The sequence below is a fragment of the Urocampus carinirostris genome, chromosome 2, assembly GCF_059441175.1.
Source record: "Urocampus carinirostris isolate Australia breed hairy pipefish chromosome 2, RoL_Ucar_1.0, whole genome shotgun sequence".
NCBI classification, from domain to species: domain Eukaryota; kingdom Metazoa; phylum Chordata; class Actinopteri; order Syngnathiformes; family Syngnathidae; genus Urocampus; species Urocampus carinirostris.
In genome coordinates this window covers 9029081-9052575 of record NC_142350.1, presented here as the reverse complement: position 1 = coordinate 9052575, position 23495 = coordinate 9029081, and the positions used below count along the sequence as shown (strand labels likewise).

The window sequence follows — 23495 nt, the reverse complement described above, 5'->3', positions numbered from 1 at the left end:
CGCCATCAAAGCTTCCGGTTCAGGTAAAAGTAGTTAGTTTACCATGATAATTGAAAACAGAAATAAAAAACAGAAATAAAGGGATTTATCAATTATAAGGGTTTGATTAAAAACTTCAAATTGTAGAATCTATACGTAAACTTGTGTTTTATTTTGACAGCCAAAATCATAGACATCCGGTTATCTCGTGATCTTAAAGCCTAACGTGAATGAATCCCTAAAATGTAATTATATTTTGATTTATTGAACTATTTAACGTCTCTTGGAGATAAAACAAAACAATTAACGCATTTTGGATGTTTGGTTACCTTATTTGCAAATTATATTTGTTTTCTTTCAACTGCTATTACATCATTGATATATGTGTGCATTGTATTTCTATGAATGTTTTAGCAACGGTGATTGAAAGTGCTCCAAAATACCGTCATTGGAATAATTATAACAATAATAATAAAAAAGATAAAAACATTTCCAAAATATTAAATTCCACAACGGTGACGGGTAATAAACTGCAAAATGCCATCATCTTGTGGACAACTATAACAGTACAACAACAATCTATTGGTCCATTTTGTGTTATATAACAATTACATTAATTACATAAATAGACGAAACCAGATGCAAATTTGGCTAAGAAATTTTAAAAAATACATAAAGTACCATGTGAGGTGTTTATAACTGTTTTATTTTTACACTACGGACCGGGTCAATGTACATGTGTGAATAATCGTTAATCTTTGATAGAGGACGCCATGACAACACATTAGTGTAGTTTGGTGATCATGTGGGAGTAAAACAAAAATAGTTATGTAATATATTGTAATTATTTAGTGAGTTCAAAGTCCTCTATCCTCTACAAACGTGGCAGCTTAACAAAAAACGAATTCAAGAAGAAATCAAAGGCCAAGTCTCGCGATGACGAACGCTATCGCAGTGATTGGTCTGACAGCCCCGAAGAAGGGGCGGCTTTGTGGTCACGTGGGGGGCAGTTGCTACTTGCTTGGCGTCTCAGACACAAACAGCATCACTTGGAGCAAGAATATCAATAACAAAGCAGCTCTTATAAAATATATATTTTTAAGTCGACGACTGGAGACAAAAAGAAGGATATAGAGGCTGTTTTCGGAGATTCGGACATAAATGGCTCTTTGCACTGTGGTGGGCATACTTCAACCCCGCGGCAAATAAGCTAGATGCTATAAGATAGCAGGGCTTGGATTAAGAAAACTGGACTGTGTGAGTTTTAAATACATTTCTTTATTCTCAGATTTTTTTCTGTCAATTTTTTGACGTTTTATGAGCGTAATTTGCGTCACGTCCACCCCAGAAGCTGAGTTGAAATGTTTAGAAATTCAAGTCAACTCAGATGTATTTGTATAGTCTCTAAGGACTGCACAGGCCACAGTTACAACAGCCCCTGATCTGAAACTTGCATGCGAGCAAGGAAACCGTCAAAAGCCCCAACATGAATTAAATTAAAAAAACAAACAAACTGGACCAGATAGCGTTTAACATAGGGTTTAAATCATGTATTTGAATTCCAGTTTGCGTCCATTATGAAAGAAAAAGAAGCCAGCTGGTGAAAGGGGACAGTTGCAGCCCCCTTGCGACAGGGAGGTCAACAATGTCGCTATCCAGCATGCAGAATCTCGCCAAACACGTCGCGGGAAGGGCGCAAATCCAACTCAACCGATGGCTGCAGAGGAGCGGTGGAGGCGACGAAAGTGACAAAATGGACCTACTGGGAGACTCGAATACCGATCTGGAGACGCCAGTCGATCACGAGCCCAGGAACTCGTGCTTGGTCACCCCTTTCTGTCTGAAGAGCGCCGTCCTGGCATGCATCCTCACCGGTTTGTGTTTTTCTTCGGTGGCCCTGGTCCGCCAGCACCTGAAAGACCTTCTGCTGTGGGTGGAGGGCCTGGACAGCTTGGCGGGGGCGCTACTCTTCGTGGTGGGCTTCATCGGGGTATCTTTCCCTTGCGGCTGGGGCTACATAGTGTTAAACGTGGCAGCCGGCTACCTGTACGGCTTCGTGCTGGGCATGGGCCTGGTGATGGTTGGCGTTCTGATCGGAACTTTTGTAGCGCACTTGGCGTGCAAGCGGCTGCTGGCGGGATGGGCGCGGCACAAAGTGGGCGCCAGTGACCAGCTTGGAGCCGTGGTCCGCGTGGTTGAGGGGGGCAGCGGACTCAAAGTTGTGGCCTTAGCGAGACTCACCCCCATTCCCTTTGGACTCCAAAATGCAGTTTTTTCTGTAAGTACACCGACATATTCATTTTGTTGTAAGGCTGTTCAATAAATTATTTAGTTAACATTTTTCTAGGACTATAAGGCGCACCTAAAACCTCCAAATAGGCCATAAATTTGAAAGTGCACCTTATACAATTTGTAAAGTGCGCCGTGCTGGCATGCATCCTCACGGCTCTGTCTGCTGAAACCCGGGTTAGAATCTCGTCGCATGAGATGTTTTCTCGATCTTGGTCAGCGAATGTCGACTGATCAATCATTGCACTGATATATGCAGCAAGTATATAAAATGCCCAACAGATATTCACAAATAAATACGGTAGCTCTTAGTGCAGTTTCAAATTCATTTACCTTATAGTCCAGTGTGCCTTATATATAAAAAACATGTTTGACAAAAGAGTATTTTCTTGGTGGTGCACCTTATAATCTGGTGCGCCTTATAGTGTGGCAAAAAAGGTGGTAATTTGTAGTAAATACTAATTAATTAAGCAAATCTAGTAATAATATTATGTCATTTCAAAGTTCCAGATTCATAGTGGTTTATATTAATGACTAACAACTTAATAGTATCTTTTAAAGAGGCAAACGTTTATTAAAAATAAACTAAAACAAAATCACATAAAAACTGAATGAAACAGTTTGATCTTAACTTTAATAGACACTCAAAATAAGGAGATAAGTCATGAATTGATTTTGAACTTAAAGATGTCAGGAAGAGAAGCCTTCAGATAAGGAATTCCTTCCCCGCAAAACAACAAACAACGCACAAAATAATAAAAAAGAACTGGCTTCTTATGAAATCTCCTTTGCGATTATCCAATACTAAAAACAGAATCAATCTATCATGAACAAATTTTTGACTACATTTTCTGGCCTATTTACGACAAACCTATCGAATGCTTGCATTAAACACCCCCCCCCCCAAAAAAAAAAGAATGATTTGCAATAACAAATTGAAAAAAATCTGACATAAAATAAAATGACAATAAAATAACAAAGAGTAATGAGGTGATTTGTCTGCTTAAGGATCCAGAATGACTGCATTCTTTAATACTGCATCACTCCACTCTGTTATCTGTCAGGAACAAGTTTACCAATGATGGGCATTGCAATTTTCTAAAAAAAAAAAATGTTTAACTGGCATGATGTTTCAGTGGTTGACTGAGCTTTTTAAACTCTATTTCTAATTATTCTAACCTGGTAATAACATAATAATAGTAATGTGTTACCTGATGGCCTGCTGGCTAAATGTGTTGCGCCAAATAATTCTTTTGTGGCTCACGAGAGCTTAAAATTTCTGATCATCTAAAAAAACAAATGGGTCAAAAGAGTGCTTCGGCCGAAAAACTAAATTTCCCACTATGTCAACTACGATAACCTCAAGGTGTCAGGTCAGAAACAATGATTCCAAAAATGTCTCATTTTCAATTTTTTCTGAACTTATTTTCTATCAGCTTATTTTATTTAGATTGTTTTTGTATAAATATATATGTATATATACAGTGGTTTGCAAAACTATTTGGACCCCTTGAACTTTGACCTCTTGCCAAATTTCAGACTTCAAACATCAAGATATTAAACTGTAATTTCTTGTGAAGCATAAACAATAAGTGGAACACACTTTATTGGATGTTTTAAACCTTTTTAACAAATAAAAAAACCAAAAAGTGGGTCTGCAAAATTATTCAGCCCCTTTACTTTTAGTGCAGCAAACTCTATCCAGAAGTTCAGTGATAATCTCTGAATGATTCAATGTTGATCTAAATGACTAACTATAATAAATGGAATCTACCTGTGTGTCATCAAGTCTGTATAAATGCACCTGCACTGTGATAGTCTCAGAGGTATGTTTAAAGCACGGAGAGCATCATGAAGAACGAGAAACACACCAGGGAGGTCCGAGATACTGTTTTGGAGAAGTTTAAAGCTGGATTTGGATACAAAAAGATTTCCCAAGCTTTAAACATAACAAGGAGCACTGTGCAAGCAATAATATTGAAATGGAAGGAGTATCAGACCACTGCAAATCTACCAAGATCGAGCCGTCCCCCTAAACTTTCAGCTCATACAAGGAGAAAACCGATCAGAGATGCAGTCAAGAGGCCCATCATCACTCTGGATGAACTGCAGAGATCTACAGCTGAGGTGGGAGAATCTGTCCATAGGACAACAATCAGTCGTATACAGCACAAATATGGCCTTTATGGAAGAGTGGCAGGAAGGAAGCCATTTCTTAAAGATATCCATAAAAAGTGTTGTTTAAAGTTTGCCAAGACCACCTGGGGGACACACCAAACATGTGGAAGAAGGGGCTCTGGTCAGATGAGACCAAAATCGAACTTTTTGGCAAAAATATATAATATATATATCTTCCAACAAGACAATGATCCAAAACATAAAGCAAAAGCTACAATGGAATGGTTCACCAAAAAACATCAAGGTTTTAGAATGGCCAAGTCAAAGTTCAGATCTCAATCCAGAACTGAAAACTGCTTTTCACAAACTCCTTCCATCCAACATCACTGAGCTCGAGCTGTTTTGCAAGAAGGAATGGGCAAAAATATCAGTTTCTTGATGTGCAAAACTGATAGAGACACATCCCAAATGACTTTCAGCTGTAATCGCAGCAAAAGGTGGCGCTACCAAGTATTAACTCGATGGGGCTGAATAATTTTGCACACACCCCCCCTTTTTTTTTTTTTTTTTTTTTTTTAAAGTTTCAATATCCAATAAAGTGTGTTCCACTTCATGACTGTGTCTCTCTTATTGTTGATGCTTCACAAGAAATTACAGTTTTATATCTTGTCTGAATTATTTAAAACAAAAATCTTTTATTTTGCCTTGTTTCAGGTGCCTCTGTGCATTTGGATATTTACTTTAAGTCTTATACCACATTACAACACTACTCGCAGCCCTTTGAGACTCCTTGTGATTAAAGGCTATACAAATAAACTTGACTTGACTTGGAATGTGGAAAAAGGTCACAAAGTTCAAAGGGGCCAAAATAGTTTCGCAAGGTTCTGTCTATTTCTTATTTTACATTCTATTTTTTTGTGTGTGTTATTCTTTTTTATACTTAATTTTAATTTATATTCCCCAATTTTGTTTCCATTTTTAAAAAAAATCCAGTTAATTTATATCACTTTTTAATAAGATTTTATATTTTTGTGTTTTTAAAAATATTATCCCACATTTTGTAATTAATTTATTGTAATTGATTTATTTTATTTGTTTTTTTAGTATTTGTAATATTTTTTATTTCACTTTTTTTTTTCTTAATGTACTACGTTTTTGTTTTTTAAATATTGTTTTCAGTTTTTTAATTCATTTTTCCTCACTGATTCGGTTATTTTGATGTTTTTTAAAGTTTATACATATATTTAACTTTTTTAAATATTTAGTTTATAATATATATATATATATATATATATATATATATATATATATGTGAAGCTACCATTTTTTTCTATGCAAATGCAATGTTTGTGACTTGAATAAGTCATTAATTATTATTTTATATATATGAAGGAGTAGTTATTTTACATACCATTCGATGACATGTAAATACATTTATTAGTGACATCAGGACCTTTTAGACCCGCCATTAAGCTAATGTGGCCTTGGTGAAAATGACTTTGACACCCCTGTGTTACCTTATAGATGCATATGAAACTGGTAGCCCTTTGTGGTAATGGGTAACAAGAAAATAGCTCTCAGCTTCAAAAGGTTGATAAAATCCACTTAATAGATTTTAACTATAAAATTATTTTGTGTACTGAAGGAGCATATCTAGTTTAGGAAAGTCATCGCCGTCTCCGATTTCAGAGCACTCGCACGATGTACTTGTCTTTCATCCGTCCTTTTTACAAAGCTGACGTTTGTAAATAAACAACGATGAGCATTGCCATCCGTTTTGTATTTGTTACATTTTAGGACGGAAACTAACGAGTATTTTAATGATTAGTAGAATTATTAATTTTTTCTTTGATTTAACTATGAGGAAAATGATAATTAACGCAAGAAAAATGGGTACAATGAAAAATCTTTTATTGAACATACTACAGATTTATTGAACATACTACAGATTTATACAAAAAATGGATTTCTAAAATCAATTATGTTCAGTGGATGGTCAGTAGAGACATAAATCCATAATCCATATCTCAGGGACTGGCAAATAAATAATTACCGTGAAATTCTGACTATAAGCCGCGACTTTTTCCCAAGCTTTCAATCCTGTGGCTTAGGCAATGATGTGGCTAATTAATGCATTTTTTCTAACGGCAGCCAGGGGCGCCCGGGCAGTAAAGGTAAGAGTAAGACGGGTAGAATATCAGTGTCAAGGTAGACTCAAGTTTAATGTAACTTTGCCCTTTTTGCATGAAAATAAATTAGCATGAACCGACCTTCATAATGGAAAAGGTGTCAATCGAAAGGGTAGGGCCAACTACAATATTGTGAATAATTTTACGAGTCTGTTTATTTGTAAACAGAAATAATGTGGCGAAACGATCGGATTACAAGAAGCAACGTCCAACAAAGCAGAAATGTTTAAGGGGGCATTATCATGTGTTTTCAAATATTTGACACTGTTGTATTTTATGGATTGTCCTTTATGTAACAAAGCCATTTTCGCGGACATTCAAAGAAGTTGAAGAAAGAATAGAATAGAATTTCTTTTTATTGTCATTCTTTGTAACCATGCACACAGAACAAAATGTCGATACACCTGACCCGTACAGTTAAACTGTAGCGAGCCGATGCAGCCGCAGCCAAACAGGGCGCAGCCATTTTTTTAGTCATTAGGTGACCAAACCCCCCAATTCCAACCCTTAATGCCGAGCGCCAAGCAGGGAGGCAATGAGTACCAATGTTGTAAGTCTTAGGTATGACTCGGCCGAGGCTTGAACCAGCGACCTCCCAGTCTCAGAGCGGGCGCCCTACCTTAAGCCAGTGTATCTTGTTTCAGACCGGTTTTAATGTTTCTCTGAGGAGTGTATTTTGAAATGGTCATCATATCTTGAATCCCAAACGTTTTAGCTTTCTAATGATATGTGGCATGCCAGTTTCAGTCACTGGTGACATTGTACAGACACATATTTGTTTTTCAAAAGTCTGGCGGCCCACCGGCAGGCCGTCGACACGGTAGGGGTTAAGGTACCATATATTATTAACTCTTTGTAAATATCTCTTGTTTCAATGTGGGCACATATGGCTTATAGTCAGGTGCGGCTTATGTATGTACAAAACGTGTCTCCTTTAAAAATGTACTGGGTGCGTTCTATAGTTGGAATTTTATGGCTATCAAAATCAAGTAAACATTTTTTATCTTCATAAGCTTCGGGGCTCATTTATTAGAAGTAAATAAAACAAATATGGTGTGCAATTTGTGAAGTATATTTAGTGGTCAACTGCAAAGTCCGTCACAAAATAACTTGATGATTCTCAACCGTTTGAAATCAAATAGTTTTAACAACTGATGTTTGTTGTTCAGACTGCATGCATTTTATTTCAAATACAATTGTCAGGCACAATCTGGCATAGCAAAATAACCGTGTAGAAAATGTATAATGCGTGGCATTAAAACCGTAATGGCTTGAACATTACTCGAATTTTACCGAGGCGAGTCAGACTTCGTTTCGACTTGTTCTTTAATTGTTCAGGGGTCACCGAGCTATTGCCTTGATACGCAAGGTCTGCTTTGCAAACTTTGCAAGTAGTATTTTTATTCAACATATCCAAAATGATCCTGATTTTTACAAGTTATGGTACGCTGACACCACCATTTCTCTATGTTTATATTACCGATCAAGAAAGTAATGCGCCTGTGCAACTCTCAGCAGAGATTATATTCATGTAGAGACGCCTCACTCAATTCAAAAAATTTGTCTGGCGACAATCGCCGACAATGGATTCCTTTGTCGACAATTTCAACTCGTCGTCAATAATCGTTGCACCCTTATTGCAATTACAAACATGGAGATTTTGAACTGGAAGAGGTCGAAGTAGCGAGCGTGAAAGGCATTGGGCACTCGCGGGGCCGAGGATCCGTTGCTCGGGGTGGGGGAGGAATCAAGCGCTAACCGCTCACTCGTCCGGTAATCATGCGCTGTGCCCGTAGAAAAACAAGCGAGACTTGTTTGCTAGCTCTGTGATGCGGCGCTAATGTTGCACGGCACGCTCGGGTGGGGCAGATGGTTCTTGGTTCCGCCTCGATAGATTGGGTCGCTTGGCTTTTTGTCGTTTGTGAGGTCAAAGGTCTCTAGGCATCTACATTGATTGCACCTGAAGCAGCAAAAAAAAAAAAAAAGAATCCTGTAGAAAATAATGCATTTAAAAAAAAATCAATTGTTCTTGTCCTGTTCTATACTGGTGATTTTGTTCATTTTATATATTATGTTGCAAATGGTAGACTCAAAAATTATAAAATTTTCTAGAAAATATTTTATAAATATTGGGCACCGCCATTCTGTGTTTGCCCAAGACACACCATAGGAAGTGGTGTCCCTCTAACCCTAGTGGTTAAGGAATCCGTGAACCGTAAACCTTGAGAGAAACTGTTAAAAAAAGCATGTACTTTTTTTTGTAAATATACAGTAAATAATGTAGTCAAACGAGATGATCTTGCATAATATGTTACCCTGTTAGCAGCTAATTTAAACTTTTATTATGTACTAAATTGATTTATTTTTTAATCTACCACATTTGAAAGTATTCATAAAATGACTCTGCTACATGGCCGAAGCAACACATTTCTCAAAGTTTACAGTATGTCACAAAAGTGAGTACACCCCTTACATCTCTGCAGATATTTTATGATAATGTTTAATGGAAACATCGCCTTGACACTATGAAAAGAAGTCTGTCAACAAAGGCCATTACTTACTGGAAAGATATCCCCTGGTCTGATGAGACAAAGTAGAATGTATTTGGCTCAGATGGTGTGAAGCATGTGTCACTGCAACCGGGTGAGGAATACCAACATGTTTGTGTTGTGCCTTAAGTCAAACATGGTGTTGGGAATGTCATGGTTTGAGGTCGCATGTGCAACTGTATTTGGGGAGTTGATTTCATTAAGGCAAACACAAACTCAAGCACTTACTGTGAAATGTTAGAGGAGAGAATGATCCCCTCCCTCCAGAAAGTGGGTTGCAGGTCAATGTTCCAGCCTGACAATGACCCCAGATAAACTTCTAAAATGACCAAGGCTTTTCCAAAGAGGCTAAGGGGTAAATGGGATGGACTGGCCAAGCATGTCTCCAGATCTACATCCAACAGAACATCTTTGGGGGATCCTCAAGCGGAGGGTGGAGAAGCACAAGATCATGAATATCCCCCAGCTTAGTCATGTTGTCATGGAAGAGTGGAAAAGCATTTCCCTGGCAATTTGTGAGGGTCTGGTGAAATCCATGGCAAGGAGGATTTTAGTGGCTCTGCATAATCATGTTGGCCACACAAAATATTGAACTTCAGGAACTAATATATATATATATATATACGTATATAAATTATTGCTTTCTAAAACTGGATTCCCCTAGTATATTTCCAAAAATGGAAATATAGCAACTGCAACCAAATGGCATGAAATGAATAACAGATTCTGACTGCCTTGACACAAGAAAGGACGCCAACCAAACAGATGGTCCACATTCCATCACTAGCTTGTCAAGGTTTACACATTGATAGAGTTCGAGAGCATGCACAAGATAATATGACGGCATGAAAATAAATGCGCTATGGCACCTGAGGGCGTCTCGGAGCAATGGCGTGGCGCCTGCTTGCTGCTATCATCTGCAGTGCGCTCCAAGGTCACGCAACAGACACACATTGAGTTGCACCCTCTTTGCTCAAGTTCAATTCTGACACAAGCTGGACTTTACCCGACACGTCACAGCTTTTTATACAAACACGGCAACGCACTCTTATCATTCTAAAAGCACGATTTTGGTCAGATGTCTGCCATCTAGGGTTAGGTGGTAACACTACGTTTTAAAACAATACAGTAGAATTTAATGAGGAATGTTTGCATCATTTAAGAATATATACTGAATTTGTGTATAACATGCAGTTTTTTACTTCACCTGAAAAAGAACTTCAAGTTTGGGTGCACTTTTTAAACTAAAGTTTTATATACATTATCATCTATTTTTAAATTACTATTTTGGGGGGTTTTGGACACCACAAACATTTTGTTTATCAAATAAAATATATATAAAAAAATGAAGTATATATATTCTTAAAGTATGTCATTTGATAAAATAATTTAATAACATTTAATTTAATACCAAAATAAAATCATTTCTGAAAGAAATGTTTAAAAAGAAAAAAAAAGTGTGCAAAATATATATATATTTTTAATTTTTGTGTCAGGACCCCCCCCCCCTAAATTGAATTTCTGAAATAAAATGTTACTACTATGTTATGTTATTACCAGGTTATAATTATTACAATTGGGGTTCGCATAGGTTTAGTCAAACACTAGAACATCATACCAGTTAGAAATCGAACTTCCTCAGAAATCGTAATGACCCTTCCCTTGTGAGCTATACTCCGGACCAGTCTGCCGGCTGGCTACTCAGGTATTCTTAGTGTGCTACCTGGTGCACCTGAAAAAGTGTCCATGAAATTCCTGTAAAACTTAGCTGCACATAATGGTGGAAACATACTCTCGAAAATGATTCTTTTCTTTTTTTTTGCACCACAGGATTATCCAGTACCTGCAAAAGTCGAACGTTGCCATCTTACTCTCAATGCCGTTTTTCCTTTTTCAGATCACAGACGTGTCCTTGGCCAACTACTTGGTGGCGTCTTCAGTGGGTTTGCTCCCTACCCAGCTGCTTAATTCTTACCTGGGCAGCACACTTCGCACAATGGAGGACGTCATCGCCGAGCAGAACGTCAGCGGCTACTTCGTCTTTGGTCTGCAGGTAAAATCCATTCTTCTTGACATCCATAGCGGTCTACGACACTTGAGGTGTTACTCGGGGGTTCAAAACCAACATGCAATGTGGTAGCAGTTAAAAATCCACCATATCACATATTTTTTCAGGTGTTAAGAAGAGTTAAAGCAAGAGTTAAAGGCACTTTAGAGCTTTATTGTGATCGTTAAATAAGCTATATAGCAGGAGTTGGGTGTTTTGCTGAATTTTGTCTTAAATTATAAAGTATGTCTCTCTCAAAAAGAAGAAACATCAAAACATTTTGTTAATATGAGTCTTTGGGTCAAAACTCACAATGTAGAGCAACTCAAGAGATATAGAGAGATTAAAGCTTTAACTCAAGCGTTGGAGTGGCTTTAAAGCTTAAGCTCAAGTTAAAACCTCTCCAAAGTGTTAACTCAAATAATAATAATAATAATAATAATAATTTCCTTGTATTGTCATTCTGTGTAACAATGTACACAGAACGAAATGTCGATTGCACCTGACCCGTTGTAGCGAGCCGATGCAGCCGCAGCCAACAGAGGGCGCCGCCGACCACTTTTTAAGTCTTAGGAATGACTCGGCCGGGGCGCGAACCCGAACCTCCCAGTCTCAAAGCGGGCGCCTTAAATGGGGTAAAGCTTAAGGTTTTAAGCAGCTTTAAAACTTTAAATTAAATGATGCTCCACAGCTTTAATTCAAGTAGCTTCAAAGGTTAAACTCAATCTTTAAAACAGCTTTTCAAGTTTTGAATCAATGTCTAAAGCAGCTTTTTTTTAACAATTAAATCATTTTTAAAGCTTTAACTCACTTTTAATCTTTCTTTCACAAGCGCAAAAACCCGTTGATGTCATGGCTTTACAATCTAAAGTTCATGGGAATCTTGAGCCACGCCCGAATACTAATTGGGTGACTTGTTGCCGCTAGGAATAAGCGTCTCTCAAAGGTTTCATTTGTGTGTCTGTTGTCATACTTACTGTATTAGTGCCATGCCAAATAGGTTCTGCAGGTCTGACCGGAAAGTTTGTTGTTTTTAGGTTTGTGTCTTCATGTGTCTGGAATGAAGACTGGCATATTTTTGGAGCGGAAGCTTTACCTGGAAAAATAAATGTTGTAATTATAAGTCTACAACACCCCCTATCGAAACACAGGGTTTTTGTGATGGACCCAATACATTTTGCCACTATCATTTTTGCTAAGAAATTTAATTAATTTGTCCCAAAATATAAATTCCTTTTACGAGTAAAGTATGCACACTCCTTAAACTGCTTCCGTTTTAAGTTCATAATTTTAAGTTCATAATTTTAAGTTAAGAAGCCGTTTAAACTTTTAAGATAAAGTAGGTTTAAAGCCTGTAACTCAAAGGTAAATCAGCTTTAAAGCAGCTATTAAGCTTCATCTTAGGGGTTAAATCTGCTTTAAAGCTTTTACTCAAGGCTTAAAAGGAGTTAGTCTTTAAAGGGATTCCCAAATTCTAAAACATACAAAATGTGAGAAAAGAGTAAATGTTTTTTTTTTTTTGCGTAATTTCTATAAACATATACGTCATTGGTATATTTCAATTATATTCTGAGATAATGCATTTTGAAGACGGTCTGTCTCGTCTTTGACTTCTTGAGCTCTGACATCATCTGAAGCACACCAGCACCTGAGCAAGTTGTATTGGTTTACATGTTAACCAGTCAAAAAGGTGTCGAGTGTTATAAGCCAAGTTTTTGTGGAGAATGGCTAGGCTGTCTGTCGCAGATGGGTGCAGCAACGGTATAACAAATGGAGAGACGCCAAAATGGGTTAAACGGGCAAAAATAACACACACAGAGCTAACAGGAGGTGAACCAGCCAGAACACAGCAGGCTAGCCGGCTGCCATAGAGGAGAAAACGGGACCGATCGGCAGAAAAAAACAGGAGGCCGGCTGACCGAAAACATGATGTGCCACAGCAGCGACGAACACGAACCCAGCCGGGAGAAAAAACAATGAGTGCGGCAGGTAAGCCAGCTAGCCGACTGCACACGGGGCTAACTTAGACCAAATCAAACTGGAAGCCTTCTGGGCAATATTCTATTGATTGCAAGACGAGCACCGAAAGTGATTAACTCTGATCAACTTGGACAAAACAGAAGTCCCCCAAAGTTCCTATTACTCCCAGCTGAAATGTGCATTATGCATTCGTTGATTACCACAATCGCTGTCTGTATTTCAACGGGACGCGCCATTTTTTTATGGTTCTCGTTGTCTTCTGTTGACGTCACAGCTCTTGGAGATATGAGATTAAACTGTCTACTTTGAAAATTAATTCCTCGAGATCCATAGCGCGTGGAATATCTCGAAGCATATCTGCATAATTGTGGAGAGGAACATTACGCGTTCTGTGGCAAAATGAAAAAAAGGGGTCCTTTAGAATCCCTTTAACTCCAAGCTTTAACTCATGGGTTAAGGGTTAAAGCAGCTCTTAACTCGAAGGCACCTTTAAAACCTTACCTCTTCAAAGCTTTAACTTCAGGTTTATATTAACCCTAGATAAATCAAACTTTCGAGTAGACTTTCCATTGTCATAAGCCATACTGTTAAGAATGATTTTGTATCTCCAAACATTTCCCAGTATTCGAACGTACCGTCCATCCTTTCAGATCGTGATCAGCATCGGTCTGATGTTCTACGTGGTGCACCGCGCCCAGGTTGAGCTCAACGCCGCCATCGCCGCTTGCCAAATGGAACTGCGCTCGTCGCATGCTAACGGATCTTGCTCAGCATCCGCCGCCAACCACGCCGGATTCACGTACTGCGGAAAACGGGCGGCGGCTCTCATCAACGTGGTTTGACCCGCCTCGGAGTTACTTTGGACTGAACCATTAAGGGACCTCAAGAGATGTCAATGACAAAAAAACAAAAACACTTTGAATGTCAACTCGGTTTGTTTTAGTGTCAAACGAACGGCCACCTATGCACCTTTTTTCCCGATGACGCAGAGGTCGCATTGTCCACAACTGGAAACAAAACGTAATAATACTTAATCGTAACAATGATAAGGGCATTGTTTATATTTTGTGACTTTTTAGCAGAGCGCTTTTCAGTTAAGTGTCTTACTTTTTGGAACGGAGACTCAGGAATGTTGGAAGCACGCGAAGGGGAACCTTTACTGTCAGTTATTTGCGTAAAACTGCTCATTTAACTCATTTGGCTCTAGCGTTAAAGCTTTAAAACTTTAACTTCAGAGTCACTTCTTTAGCTGCTACAACATGGCGATAATGCTATATTGCCATAGTTAAAGCTTCACCTCCTTTAAACATGCTCATGTTGAATATGCTTTGTCACATATTATGGAGTTAAAGCTGCTTTAACAAATTAATTGGAGTTGAATGGTTTTACTATACTACATTTAAGTACTATATTTCAGAACTTCAAACAGTGCTAAATTAACTCTGCGAACTGAATAATCAACTTCAACAAACTACTTTAACTAAATATTCCAAAGTTAAAAACAAGAACTGCTGTCAAGTTTAAATAGTTAACTCTGAAGTAAAAGCCTTAAAACTTTATCATGAAACCTCTTACACTGAGCCAGAGTTGAAAACGTATTCTAGTGTAGTTAAAGCCTTTACTCATTTAAAACTGCTTCAACTTATGGTTAAAAGTTTTGACTTAAAACATTAAAGCTGTTTAACTCTTAACTCTAAAGGTAAAGCTTGAATTAAATATGTCAAAGCTTTAACTCTATAGTTATCATTTCGGAGTTAGAGCCTTAAAGCTTTAACTCTGTGTTGAACTTGAAGCGCTAAATATTTAACTCCAAATACACCTCTAAAGCTTTAACTAAATGGTTAAAGGGGTTTTAACACTTCAAATCCACAGATTAATCATGAGTTAACTTTTTAACAGCACTAAATAACCTTTAGTTTTTGTGAAAATGCAGTTAATTCCGAATATTGGCAGAAATGTCAGAAACTAAGCTAAGATTTGAGTGTCTTTTCTATAAAAAAAAAATTATGGAAAGTATTTGCCATTATTTTTTGTTTGAATAATAAACATTATCGGGTGACTAATAACTATAAATTAAAAAATACGGCCACCATTAAATCATCAATGGATAAAATTAATAAAAACGAGTAATAGGAATAAAGCATTTACTTTAAAAGGGGAGAACAAACGTTTACAGTCCTCGTTACACTATAAAATTATGTAAATTGGAGATTATTGGAGGAATAGTTTTTTTTCAAGAAATAAACAAATTGACAAAAAACATACATAATAAAATTATTTTATATGTATGTATATATATATATATATATATATATATATATATATATATGAGAGTTAACAAAAATGTATGTTGAGATTAAAAAATATTACCAAACGATAAACTGGTAACTAAAAAAACATCTCAAAGATAATTATGAAAAAATGCGCCAAAAAAGGTTTTTTTTGGGCTGGGGGGTTCTGAGATAAAGAAAAAATGTGAAATAATTGGATAATATTTAGATATTATACTCAACAAATAACATCTTTTTAATATTAATAGACCAAAAAAGTACTTAATAATTTACAGAAAAATGTCTAGGATTTTTTTTTTAAAGCTCAAAAAAAACTATCACAAAACATGTTTCAAGATCTTGAATAATCTAAATTGGATTATTTTGCAGAATTTAACAAACTTGGAGTAAAAAAAAACCCCAAAAGGATTAAATTGTGACAAATTTAGTAATCTTATATTACAATTGTCATCATCATAACACTTATTTTGACTGGCAAAAATCGTACAAAATGGGAGCAATTGGTAGTTAAACGGTTTTAGGAAAAATACACGAAAATAATAAAGTGTAAGAAATAATGGGACATAGTTTCATTTATTTTCCCTCGTTTGCAAAAAAAAAACCTGGATATAACCTCACCGCAAAACCTTAACATAGAAAAAATATATTTGTCATTTGAGTTACTTATTACTTTTTCTATATATTTATAAACTGTAATAAATAATATAATAATAATTAAAAACCATAATCATAAAAAGTAATAATTGATAATGAAATAATGTATGAATTTGTATTCATTTACACTAAGATGACAATCAACAAGGACACAAAAATAGAGAGAATGAGCAAATGAGCGTTATTTTTTTTCTTTGTATTTTGACATTATCCATATAAAGGGCTCCTCCATGAAATCTTGTTTTATTTTGACGCTTCTATCGGCCGGTTGAAGGGGCCCCCTCTTTTATCTTCAGCAATAAGCATTTGCATAAGTGCAAGAAAATATATAGAACAAAAAGCAGGGTGTCCATTCTCGGGATTGCTTTGCGGCGTTTTTTTCCTCGTTTACGTCTCGTCGCCTCATGAATATTAATGAGCTGTGTGATTGGCATGCAAAAAAAGGATTCTTTTTTATTTACTGAGAGATTTTTTTGATAGCATTAATGCAAAAAAATGTGGGACGGGGGGGTGTAGGAAACTAGTTGTAGTTATGCAACGTATGAAGTGCATTTACTGTACACACATGCTGTATTTTCTTATACACACAATTTGCCGGTGCAGAAATAAGACACATACAGGATATTTATGCACAGCTTTGTTCAGTGTTATTTATGAGAGAGAGATTTAAATGGATTTTATTACACTTTGCTCGACTTTTTAATATGTGTTGGACATTTTTTTTTCACTGTTTGAATAAGCAAGAAGAAATGGCAACAAATAGGTTTATGTAGTAAAGATTTTATAAAGTAAAAAATATTCAGGAAAATGTGTATAATTTTTTTTTTTTAAAATTGTGATTTTATTGAAAGAGTATAAAGTAAAATGTGTACTTTTATCATAAAACATGTATAAATAAGTTTTTATTAGCGATACAAAAAATATATTTTTAGGGGAAAAGGTATAATTTTAAATATAGTTATGTAGTAGACATTTTATTAGGGGTAAATGTAAAATAGTTTCTATACAATTTTAATCAAGAATTTGTATAGTACTTTAAAAAAGTTATAGTGAATCTTTGATTCTTTCATCTTTAAAAAATGTTCAATGTAAAATATGAATTTGATTTTTTTTTAATATCGGGTAATTTTGCGTAATTATTTTAAATATAACAGACTTATTCCTTTTATCATAAAGTGTATAATTGTTTAAAAATACAATTTGTTTTGTCAGTAAATAACTGTTAAGGCTGTATTATTTTAATCATTTAAAAAAACTAGATTGTTGCATTATGTATATTTGTAAAAAGAAAAGTAACTTTCTAAAATAGGCATACAGATAATTAATATTGTATAACATTTAACTCTGATTCGAAATGAGATCATCTGCCATATAATTAGAAATTAGGATTGTTTTTCTCATTTATAGTACATTGTTTAAGCTTATATCTAAGTTTTAGATTTACACAAAAATATGTATATACAGTATCACAAAGGAGAAAAACATTGTTAAAAAATTACTTTGAAAAAGAATAGAAATTTATTTCATAAAATTTGAAATGGAATTTTGATATCTCATGATAGAAAACAATGACGCCCTCTGGTGGTCACCGATATAACCCGCTTTAGCAGGACATTTGTTTCGCAAAATAGGCTGAGTGTTGAGTGTATATAAAATAAGTGTTATCCATGGTTAAAAAAAAAAATTGAAATTTTGGAACGGAATTAATAAATCTCAATTGTTAAAACAACAACACAATGACGCCCTCTTGTGGTCACGAAAATAGCCTTCCGCAAAACAGTTTTGCACAGATGAATCATATCATTACATAACAATCTATTAGAAGGTCTAAAAGAAAGTCAGTTTTTGTTCATGATGTTTTTGCTTCGTCTGTGGTGAAGCTGCAGTAAACCCCCCAATGGTCGCTGGTGAAGCGCCCGCAGTCCAGTTTCTCCAAGCCTACCAGGGCCATGTGGTCCGGGACCAGTAGTGGGGGTCTGGCTGCCGGCCTCAAGAACACGCGATCGAATCTGCAGCGGCTAACGTAACGAACGTCCTTGTTGGAGTTTGCACGGGTGTCCCAAGTATAGCGGCAATGCTCCTGGCGACCCAAACTCTCCCAAACATCGCAGGAGTTAGGGGGGAGGCCCACGGTCGACACTTCCGCGTCTCGCAGGTTGGTGTCGCCGGCGAACAATACGGTAACGTCAGACGGGGCCTCGCTCATCCGTCGGGTAACCTCTCGAAGCTGCTTGATGCGCTCGCTGGATTGGCCTTTGCAGCTCTCCAGGTGGGACGTCATCAGCAGCACTTTGGCCTCCTTCACAGTCACCTGATCACAAAGAAACTCTTGTAATCTCCCACCCAAAAGAATACAAGGAGAACAGCCCGGCGATCGCATAGAAGATTGGAATCAGCTGCTCGGAGTGTTCAATGAGAGGGGAGCTCCAGGACCCAATTTTTCCGCCAGATGGCAGTAGAGACCAGACGAAAGCATATCTATCGATTTTGACGCAAAAATCACTTGTGGACACACACAAATCAGGATTCATAAAGTAGCTTTATACTAGATTTAGATATAGATTATTTTGAAAAGAAAAATTACTCTTTTTTTTTCATAACAAAGTTAAATGACTATTTTTATACCAATTCTCAAATATTAAGTTGTTTTTTGCTTAAATAAAATTTAAAGGGACAGTGTGTAATATTTAATGACGCCTAGGTGGTACATATACTTTCGTTCAGTAAAATATTAAACATTGATCTTAATACTATGCAAAAATACATGAACTATTATGTGTAATTTTTTATTAAAGAAAAAAATCATGAATTAATGTGTTTCTTTTACACAGTGTAATCTCCACATCCGCCATGTTTGTCCAGTATCCAGCCGCCACACTGTGCTCTGTGGCACTGTCCCTCGTTCATACCAGACAACACAGTGCCATCTCGTGGGCATATTACACTCTGAGGTAAAAAAAAAAAAAAAACAAAAACATTTCTAAAAAAATTTTTCCCAGAATCCTCATTAAAAACATGTTTAAAGCGGAATTAAACTTAAAGTATTTCCTGACCATAGTTTAAAGAAAAAAAAAAGAATTTTTTTAAATTTTTTTTTTAAATCAACAGTTCATGTCATGGGAACCTGTCGTGGGTTCAAATCCAGCTCCAGACTTCCTGTGCGGAGTTTGTATGTTCTCCCCGTGCTTGCGTGGGTTTCCTCCGGGCACTCCGGTTTCCTCCCACGTTCCAAAAACATGCATTTCAGGTGGATTGGCCGGTCCAAATTGTCCCTAGGTGTGAATGAGCGAATGAGTTGTCTGTCCCTGTGTGCCCTGTGATTGGCTGGCAACCAGTTCAGGGTGTCCCCTGCCCACTGCCCGGAGATGGCTGGGATGGGCTCCAGCCCCCCCGCGACCCTAATGAGGATAAGCGGTACGGCTAATGAGATGAGAATTTAAATACTTTACTATACTACAAATGTTACCTAGCATTCAGGTAACAACCAATCAGACTTCAAATGTAAAGCAAAGCGATGATTGGTCTTCTCTTTGCTCGACAGGAAGTCATAAAATGGCCACCCACGGAACTGGATTAAAACCAAAGGCTTTTGATGCCTATTCCTCTCTGACAGAAGATTTAAGCATTTACTCTTCCCGGTAAACTCAAATATATTAAACATCAGAAAATAAAATCGTTACCTGCGCCACGAGCAAGTTCCTCATCATTTGAGTTGTCGGGTAGGCCACAATTTCACTTTCCAGCAGCTTGACACGACTCTTCTTCAGCATCATGCCCACAAAGTAGCCCTCTTCTCTGCCTGTTCAAAAAGTCAAACCTTAACATTCAAGTTACACGTTTCCCATACCATTAAGTCGCTTGACGAGCCGCCAGAGTTTAATTGGCATGCCAGAGTCTTATAAACGTGTGTTGTAAAAAAAAAAGTATAATATTGTTTTAAATATATAGAAATGCAAAGTTAAATCAATAACTTTAGCATATCTCATTTTATAAAAGATCGCAAAAGCCATGGTGTGCTCGCTGGCACCCTTTTTTGTCCTCACAATTGGTTGGTATGTGTGATTTCGTCTCTGTCGCAGCGCTAACTTGGTCGCTGAGCAGAGGGGGAGGAGCAGCGGCAGAGCACAAAAACTGGTCAAGAGAGGAAAGTCCAATACAGAGGACAAAAAGGAAATGAAAAATATCATGCTGTGAGTAAATAGGGCACCTTTCATTGTCATTGCCTTTTTAATAATTAGTATATTTATGATTGAACAAGGGTAGCCTTTAGTCATAAATCCAGCGTCTGGATTTTGCTCAAAAATTCGTGCCAAGGGGCATGTCCCCAGACCCTTCTGGAGTCTCACTAAACTCTACGGGAAAGACTGAGCTATATATACTTTTTGCTATCGCGGTTTTCTAAATTCCCATAATGCATTTCACCTTGAATGATCAGATAGCTGACGGCGCGTTTCTTCAAATAGTCCACATAGGGCGGGATGAGCTCCTGCAGAAACACCACGTCAGGAGTGTATCTACATGAGACAAGAGATTTTTTATTTCCTTCTTTTAAATTTAAGGTCAAGAAAAATGTCACAAACGTTGTTTTACAGCGCCAAGTAGGAGCACAATCCCCTGGCCCGCTCCACCAAGTTGACCGTATCCAGACCGTCCACATTCCACGTGATTAGCGTCAACCCAGACTTGTTGTCCTCAACCTTTGACGAACCGGGGCTCTCTGTCGTCAAGTCGACGCTAGAAGACGAAAACATTGCGTTAAAGAGACAGTGTGTCATATTTGACCACTAGATGTCTTTGTATTGTGTAGTGAGTGCTACAAAGCACAAGGAAGAATACAAAACTCAAAATGGCTGAACTGCCCTGTTTCTTTTTTTTCTATCCGGTCTTTATGGTGTTTTGGGGTAGTCTTAGCAGCAGTATTTAATTAAAAAAAAAAACACGTTTTAACGATAGTTCAGGTATTTTTGCCAATTTAAATCAATATTGAATGATTAAGCTTAACTTCAAACATGATAAAAACAAAACAAAGTAAAAAAATAAATAATATGTTAACGTACAAGTCCGAAAATAGGAAGAAGCATTTGCATCGTGTTTTCATGGTTGGATTTTTTTTATCAACGGGATGCGCTAAATAATACACACTGTTCCTTCAAATATTTTTGCCTATGTATACTTATTCTTTTTATGTTATTTCTCTCTTATAAATCTTTACCACAGTATTGGTTTTTATTATGTAAATACATGTACTGTATATATTATTTTACTATTATTTTTTTTACCACCAGATGTCCTTTTAAACAAATAATACTTGGGATTGGCCAAAAAAAGTAAAAACAAGAACAATTTTCAATTCATAAAATTGTCTTTTGAAATAAAATTAAAAAAAAAATCACAATGTACCATATATTTCCACTTGATTTACAAAAAATACAGTTAAATTAAGAACATTTGTTTTCCATTCACAGAAGAGACATTTACAACAATAAAATAAATCAGATAGCAAGTTCAAAAATAAGTTTCCTTTAAACATAATTAATAATCACAATATACAAATCAATTCTGTTTGAGCTGACTGAAGTGGAGATCATGACTAAGCCAGGAGATAGCAGCAGAGTAGTAAAATTACAAGTTGCTGACACCACCTTTGAATATGTAATTTAAAAAAAAGGTTCTGTTGTAATTTTCTAAACCGATTCATATCATTTTAAAAACCGCTTTATTCAATATCGTCTTTTCTTTTCAGGAATCCACTTGTCCAGCAAAGACCAATCACGACTCGTCTTTTACTGAAGAAGAAACGTGATTGGTTGTTACCGGAAAACAACAGTGACGCCATTTAACGCAATAGTGACTATCCGTCCGCTACAGTGGACTGAAAAAAATAAAAATAAATTTTAAAAAAAATCGATGTTGCAGCAGAACTATCATTTTATTCATAATACAGGAAAATCAAAATACAAGTATTTAAAGGAAATCAAAGTATAAGCATAGTGTTTTGTTAGCTGATGCTGCTTATTGTATGAAAGTATGAGGATTTCTGTAAAAGCGTGTGACGGGTGGAACAGGATGTGTGGTGCGAAAGAGTGCAAGAATGTAATCTCCTAGAACAGAAGGTAACGACCACAAGCAGGGTGATGACTCGGAGGCAGTTGATAAACAATTAACAGGAAACCACAACAAGGAGGGGGCAACACGTGATCCTGCAGGGGAGGAAAGACCAATCAGAGCGAGCTAAGGATAACTGCAATATACACATAGCCATTAGAATTATGCTAGAATGTTTTTAGCTGTGCTATTTGCATAGTGTATAGTATAGATTAATGCTGGGCTACTCGGATGAGGTGCGCCTGCTGGTGGGAACAGAGACGCACAAGATTGTATTAAGAGGGACCCGAGACCCAGTTGTTTGTATTACATTTGTGTGTTAGGAATAAATCCACTCGTGTGTGAAATGCCGGCTTCCTGATACCTTTCTATTGCAGAACGAGCACGCGTATTTGTTGGATGAGTATCTTTTGGGTAAGGTCAGAAATTGGAGTCAGATTACGAATGTAAGTGTGTATTGATAAAGTAATAATTCCAACAATCATAATTAACTTATTTTACTAAATTTATGACTCACCTTGTTGTTGTGGTGGTAGCCTTTTCCTCTATCTTGTGTTTCTTAGCTGGCGGCTCGTGTTCGGTTTCCCACTCCGCTTCAAACACTTTTTCCATGTCGGCCTCGAAGAAAGAGTTTAACGCTCTCTGGACGAACAAGAATAAGATCGGAGTTTGTGCCATGCATTGCTTTGTGCGACATCACATTTGGGATGAATATATATATATATATATATATATATATATATAAACACGTGAAAAGTGCACCTCCATGTTCCAGTCGTTCTCCGCCAGGTAGCATTGCGCCACGCCGCTATCGGTGGCCGCCAGCACGGCAAACTCCTCGCACATACGTGTTCGGGCCACTTCTACATCCCCGGCATCAGATGTCGAAGCCATGGCAGCTAAAAGTTCACGTTTCTGTCATAAAAACATTCAAAAGTCAAAATCGAACGCCGTTTTCAAGAGTCGCCGTGTTCATAATGGTAACGCGTGTCCCCGTGAAATACTTCCGGTGTTCTGCCAAAACGTTCTATCTTGTGCAGACGTCCTACCAATGTCTAGTGCGCATGCGCACACTGCCAGATGTAGAGTACCATTTTCGTTTTGATTTTCTTATTTAACTCTTTCACGGATATGAAATACTGTTTTCTGGCGGGTTTTTTCTGTCGTAGCTTTGTAGCATGGTGTTTGTCAACTACGGTAACCACGCACTGTATGTATGTATGCATGCCAACCCTCGTTATGTGTTACGAGTCAATGCTCTGTTTGCAATCATTCAGAGTTTCAGTGTTGCCAG

General features: G+C 37.0%; 2 protein-coding genes across 5 annotated transcripts; one reads left to right on the top strand and one right to left on the bottom strand.

Annotated features, from left to right (window-relative positions):
• Positions 1–8: 8 nt before the first annotated feature.
• On the top strand, positions 9–16904 carry tmem64 (transmembrane protein 64). Of its 3 annotated transcripts, none has more exons than XM_088328764.1 (4): positions 9–23; positions 1545–2257; positions 11022–11177; positions 13802–16904. In XM_088328764.1, exons 2-4 carry the CDS (start codon positions 1625–1627, stop codon positions 13991–13993), a joined length of 981 nt encoding a protein of 326 aa, XP_088184890.1. In that variant the 5' UTR covers positions 9–23; positions 1545–1624; the 3' UTR covers positions 13994–16904. The 3 variants fall into 3 exon arrangements, with proteins under 3 accessions (XP_088184890.1, XP_088184889.1, XP_088184891.1); XM_088328763.1 differs by lacking the exon at positions 9–23 and adding an exon at positions 987–1236; XM_088328765.1 differs by lacking the exons at positions 9–23; positions 13802–16904 and adding an exon at positions 12990–13795 and having other exon boundaries at positions 987–2257.
• On the bottom strand, positions 16563–23245 carry tdp2b (tyrosyl-DNA phosphodiesterase 2b). 2 transcript variants are annotated; one of them, XM_088328760.1, is made up of 6 exons: positions 22964–23245; positions 22724–22843; positions 20687–20832; positions 20519–20610; positions 19777–19895; positions 16563–18407 (listed from the first exon to the last, which is right to left on the bottom strand). In XM_088328760.1, exons 1-6 carry the CDS (start codon positions 23093–23095, stop codon positions 17946–17948), a joined length of 1071 nt encoding a protein of 356 aa, XP_088184886.1. In that variant the 5' UTR covers positions 23096–23245; the 3' UTR covers positions 16563–17945. The 2 variants fall into 2 exon arrangements, with proteins under 2 accessions (XP_088184886.1, XP_088184885.1); XM_088328759.1 differs by having other exon boundaries at positions 20687–20830; positions 22719–22843; positions 22964–23243.
• Positions 23246–23495: the final 250 nt, after the last annotated feature.

Coding starts and splice junctions, on each gene's coding strand:
- tmem64 (XM_088328764.1), top strand. CDS start 1,625: ATGTCGCTATCCAGCATGCAGAATCTCGCCAAACACGTCGCGGGAAGG. Junction 2,258..11,021: donor TCCAAAATGCAGTTTTTTCT/GTAAGTACACCG, acceptor TTCCTTTTTCAG/ATCACAGACGTGTCCTTGGC. Junction 11,178..13,801: donor ACTTCGTCTTTGGTCTGCAG/GTAAAATCCATT, acceptor CCATCCTTTCAG/ATCGTGATCAGCATCGGTCT.
- tdp2b (XM_088328759.1), bottom strand. CDS start 23,095: ATGGCTTCGACATCTGATGCCGGGGATGTAGAAGTGGCCCGAACACGT. Junction 22,844..22,963: donor AGAACGACTGGAACATGGAG/GTGCACTTTTCA, acceptor TTGTTCGTCCAG/AGAGCGTTAAACTCTTTCTT. Junction 19,896..20,518: donor CAGCTATCTGATCATTCAAG/GTGAAATGCATT, acceptor CTTTTTGAACAG/GCAGAGAAGAGGGCTACTTT.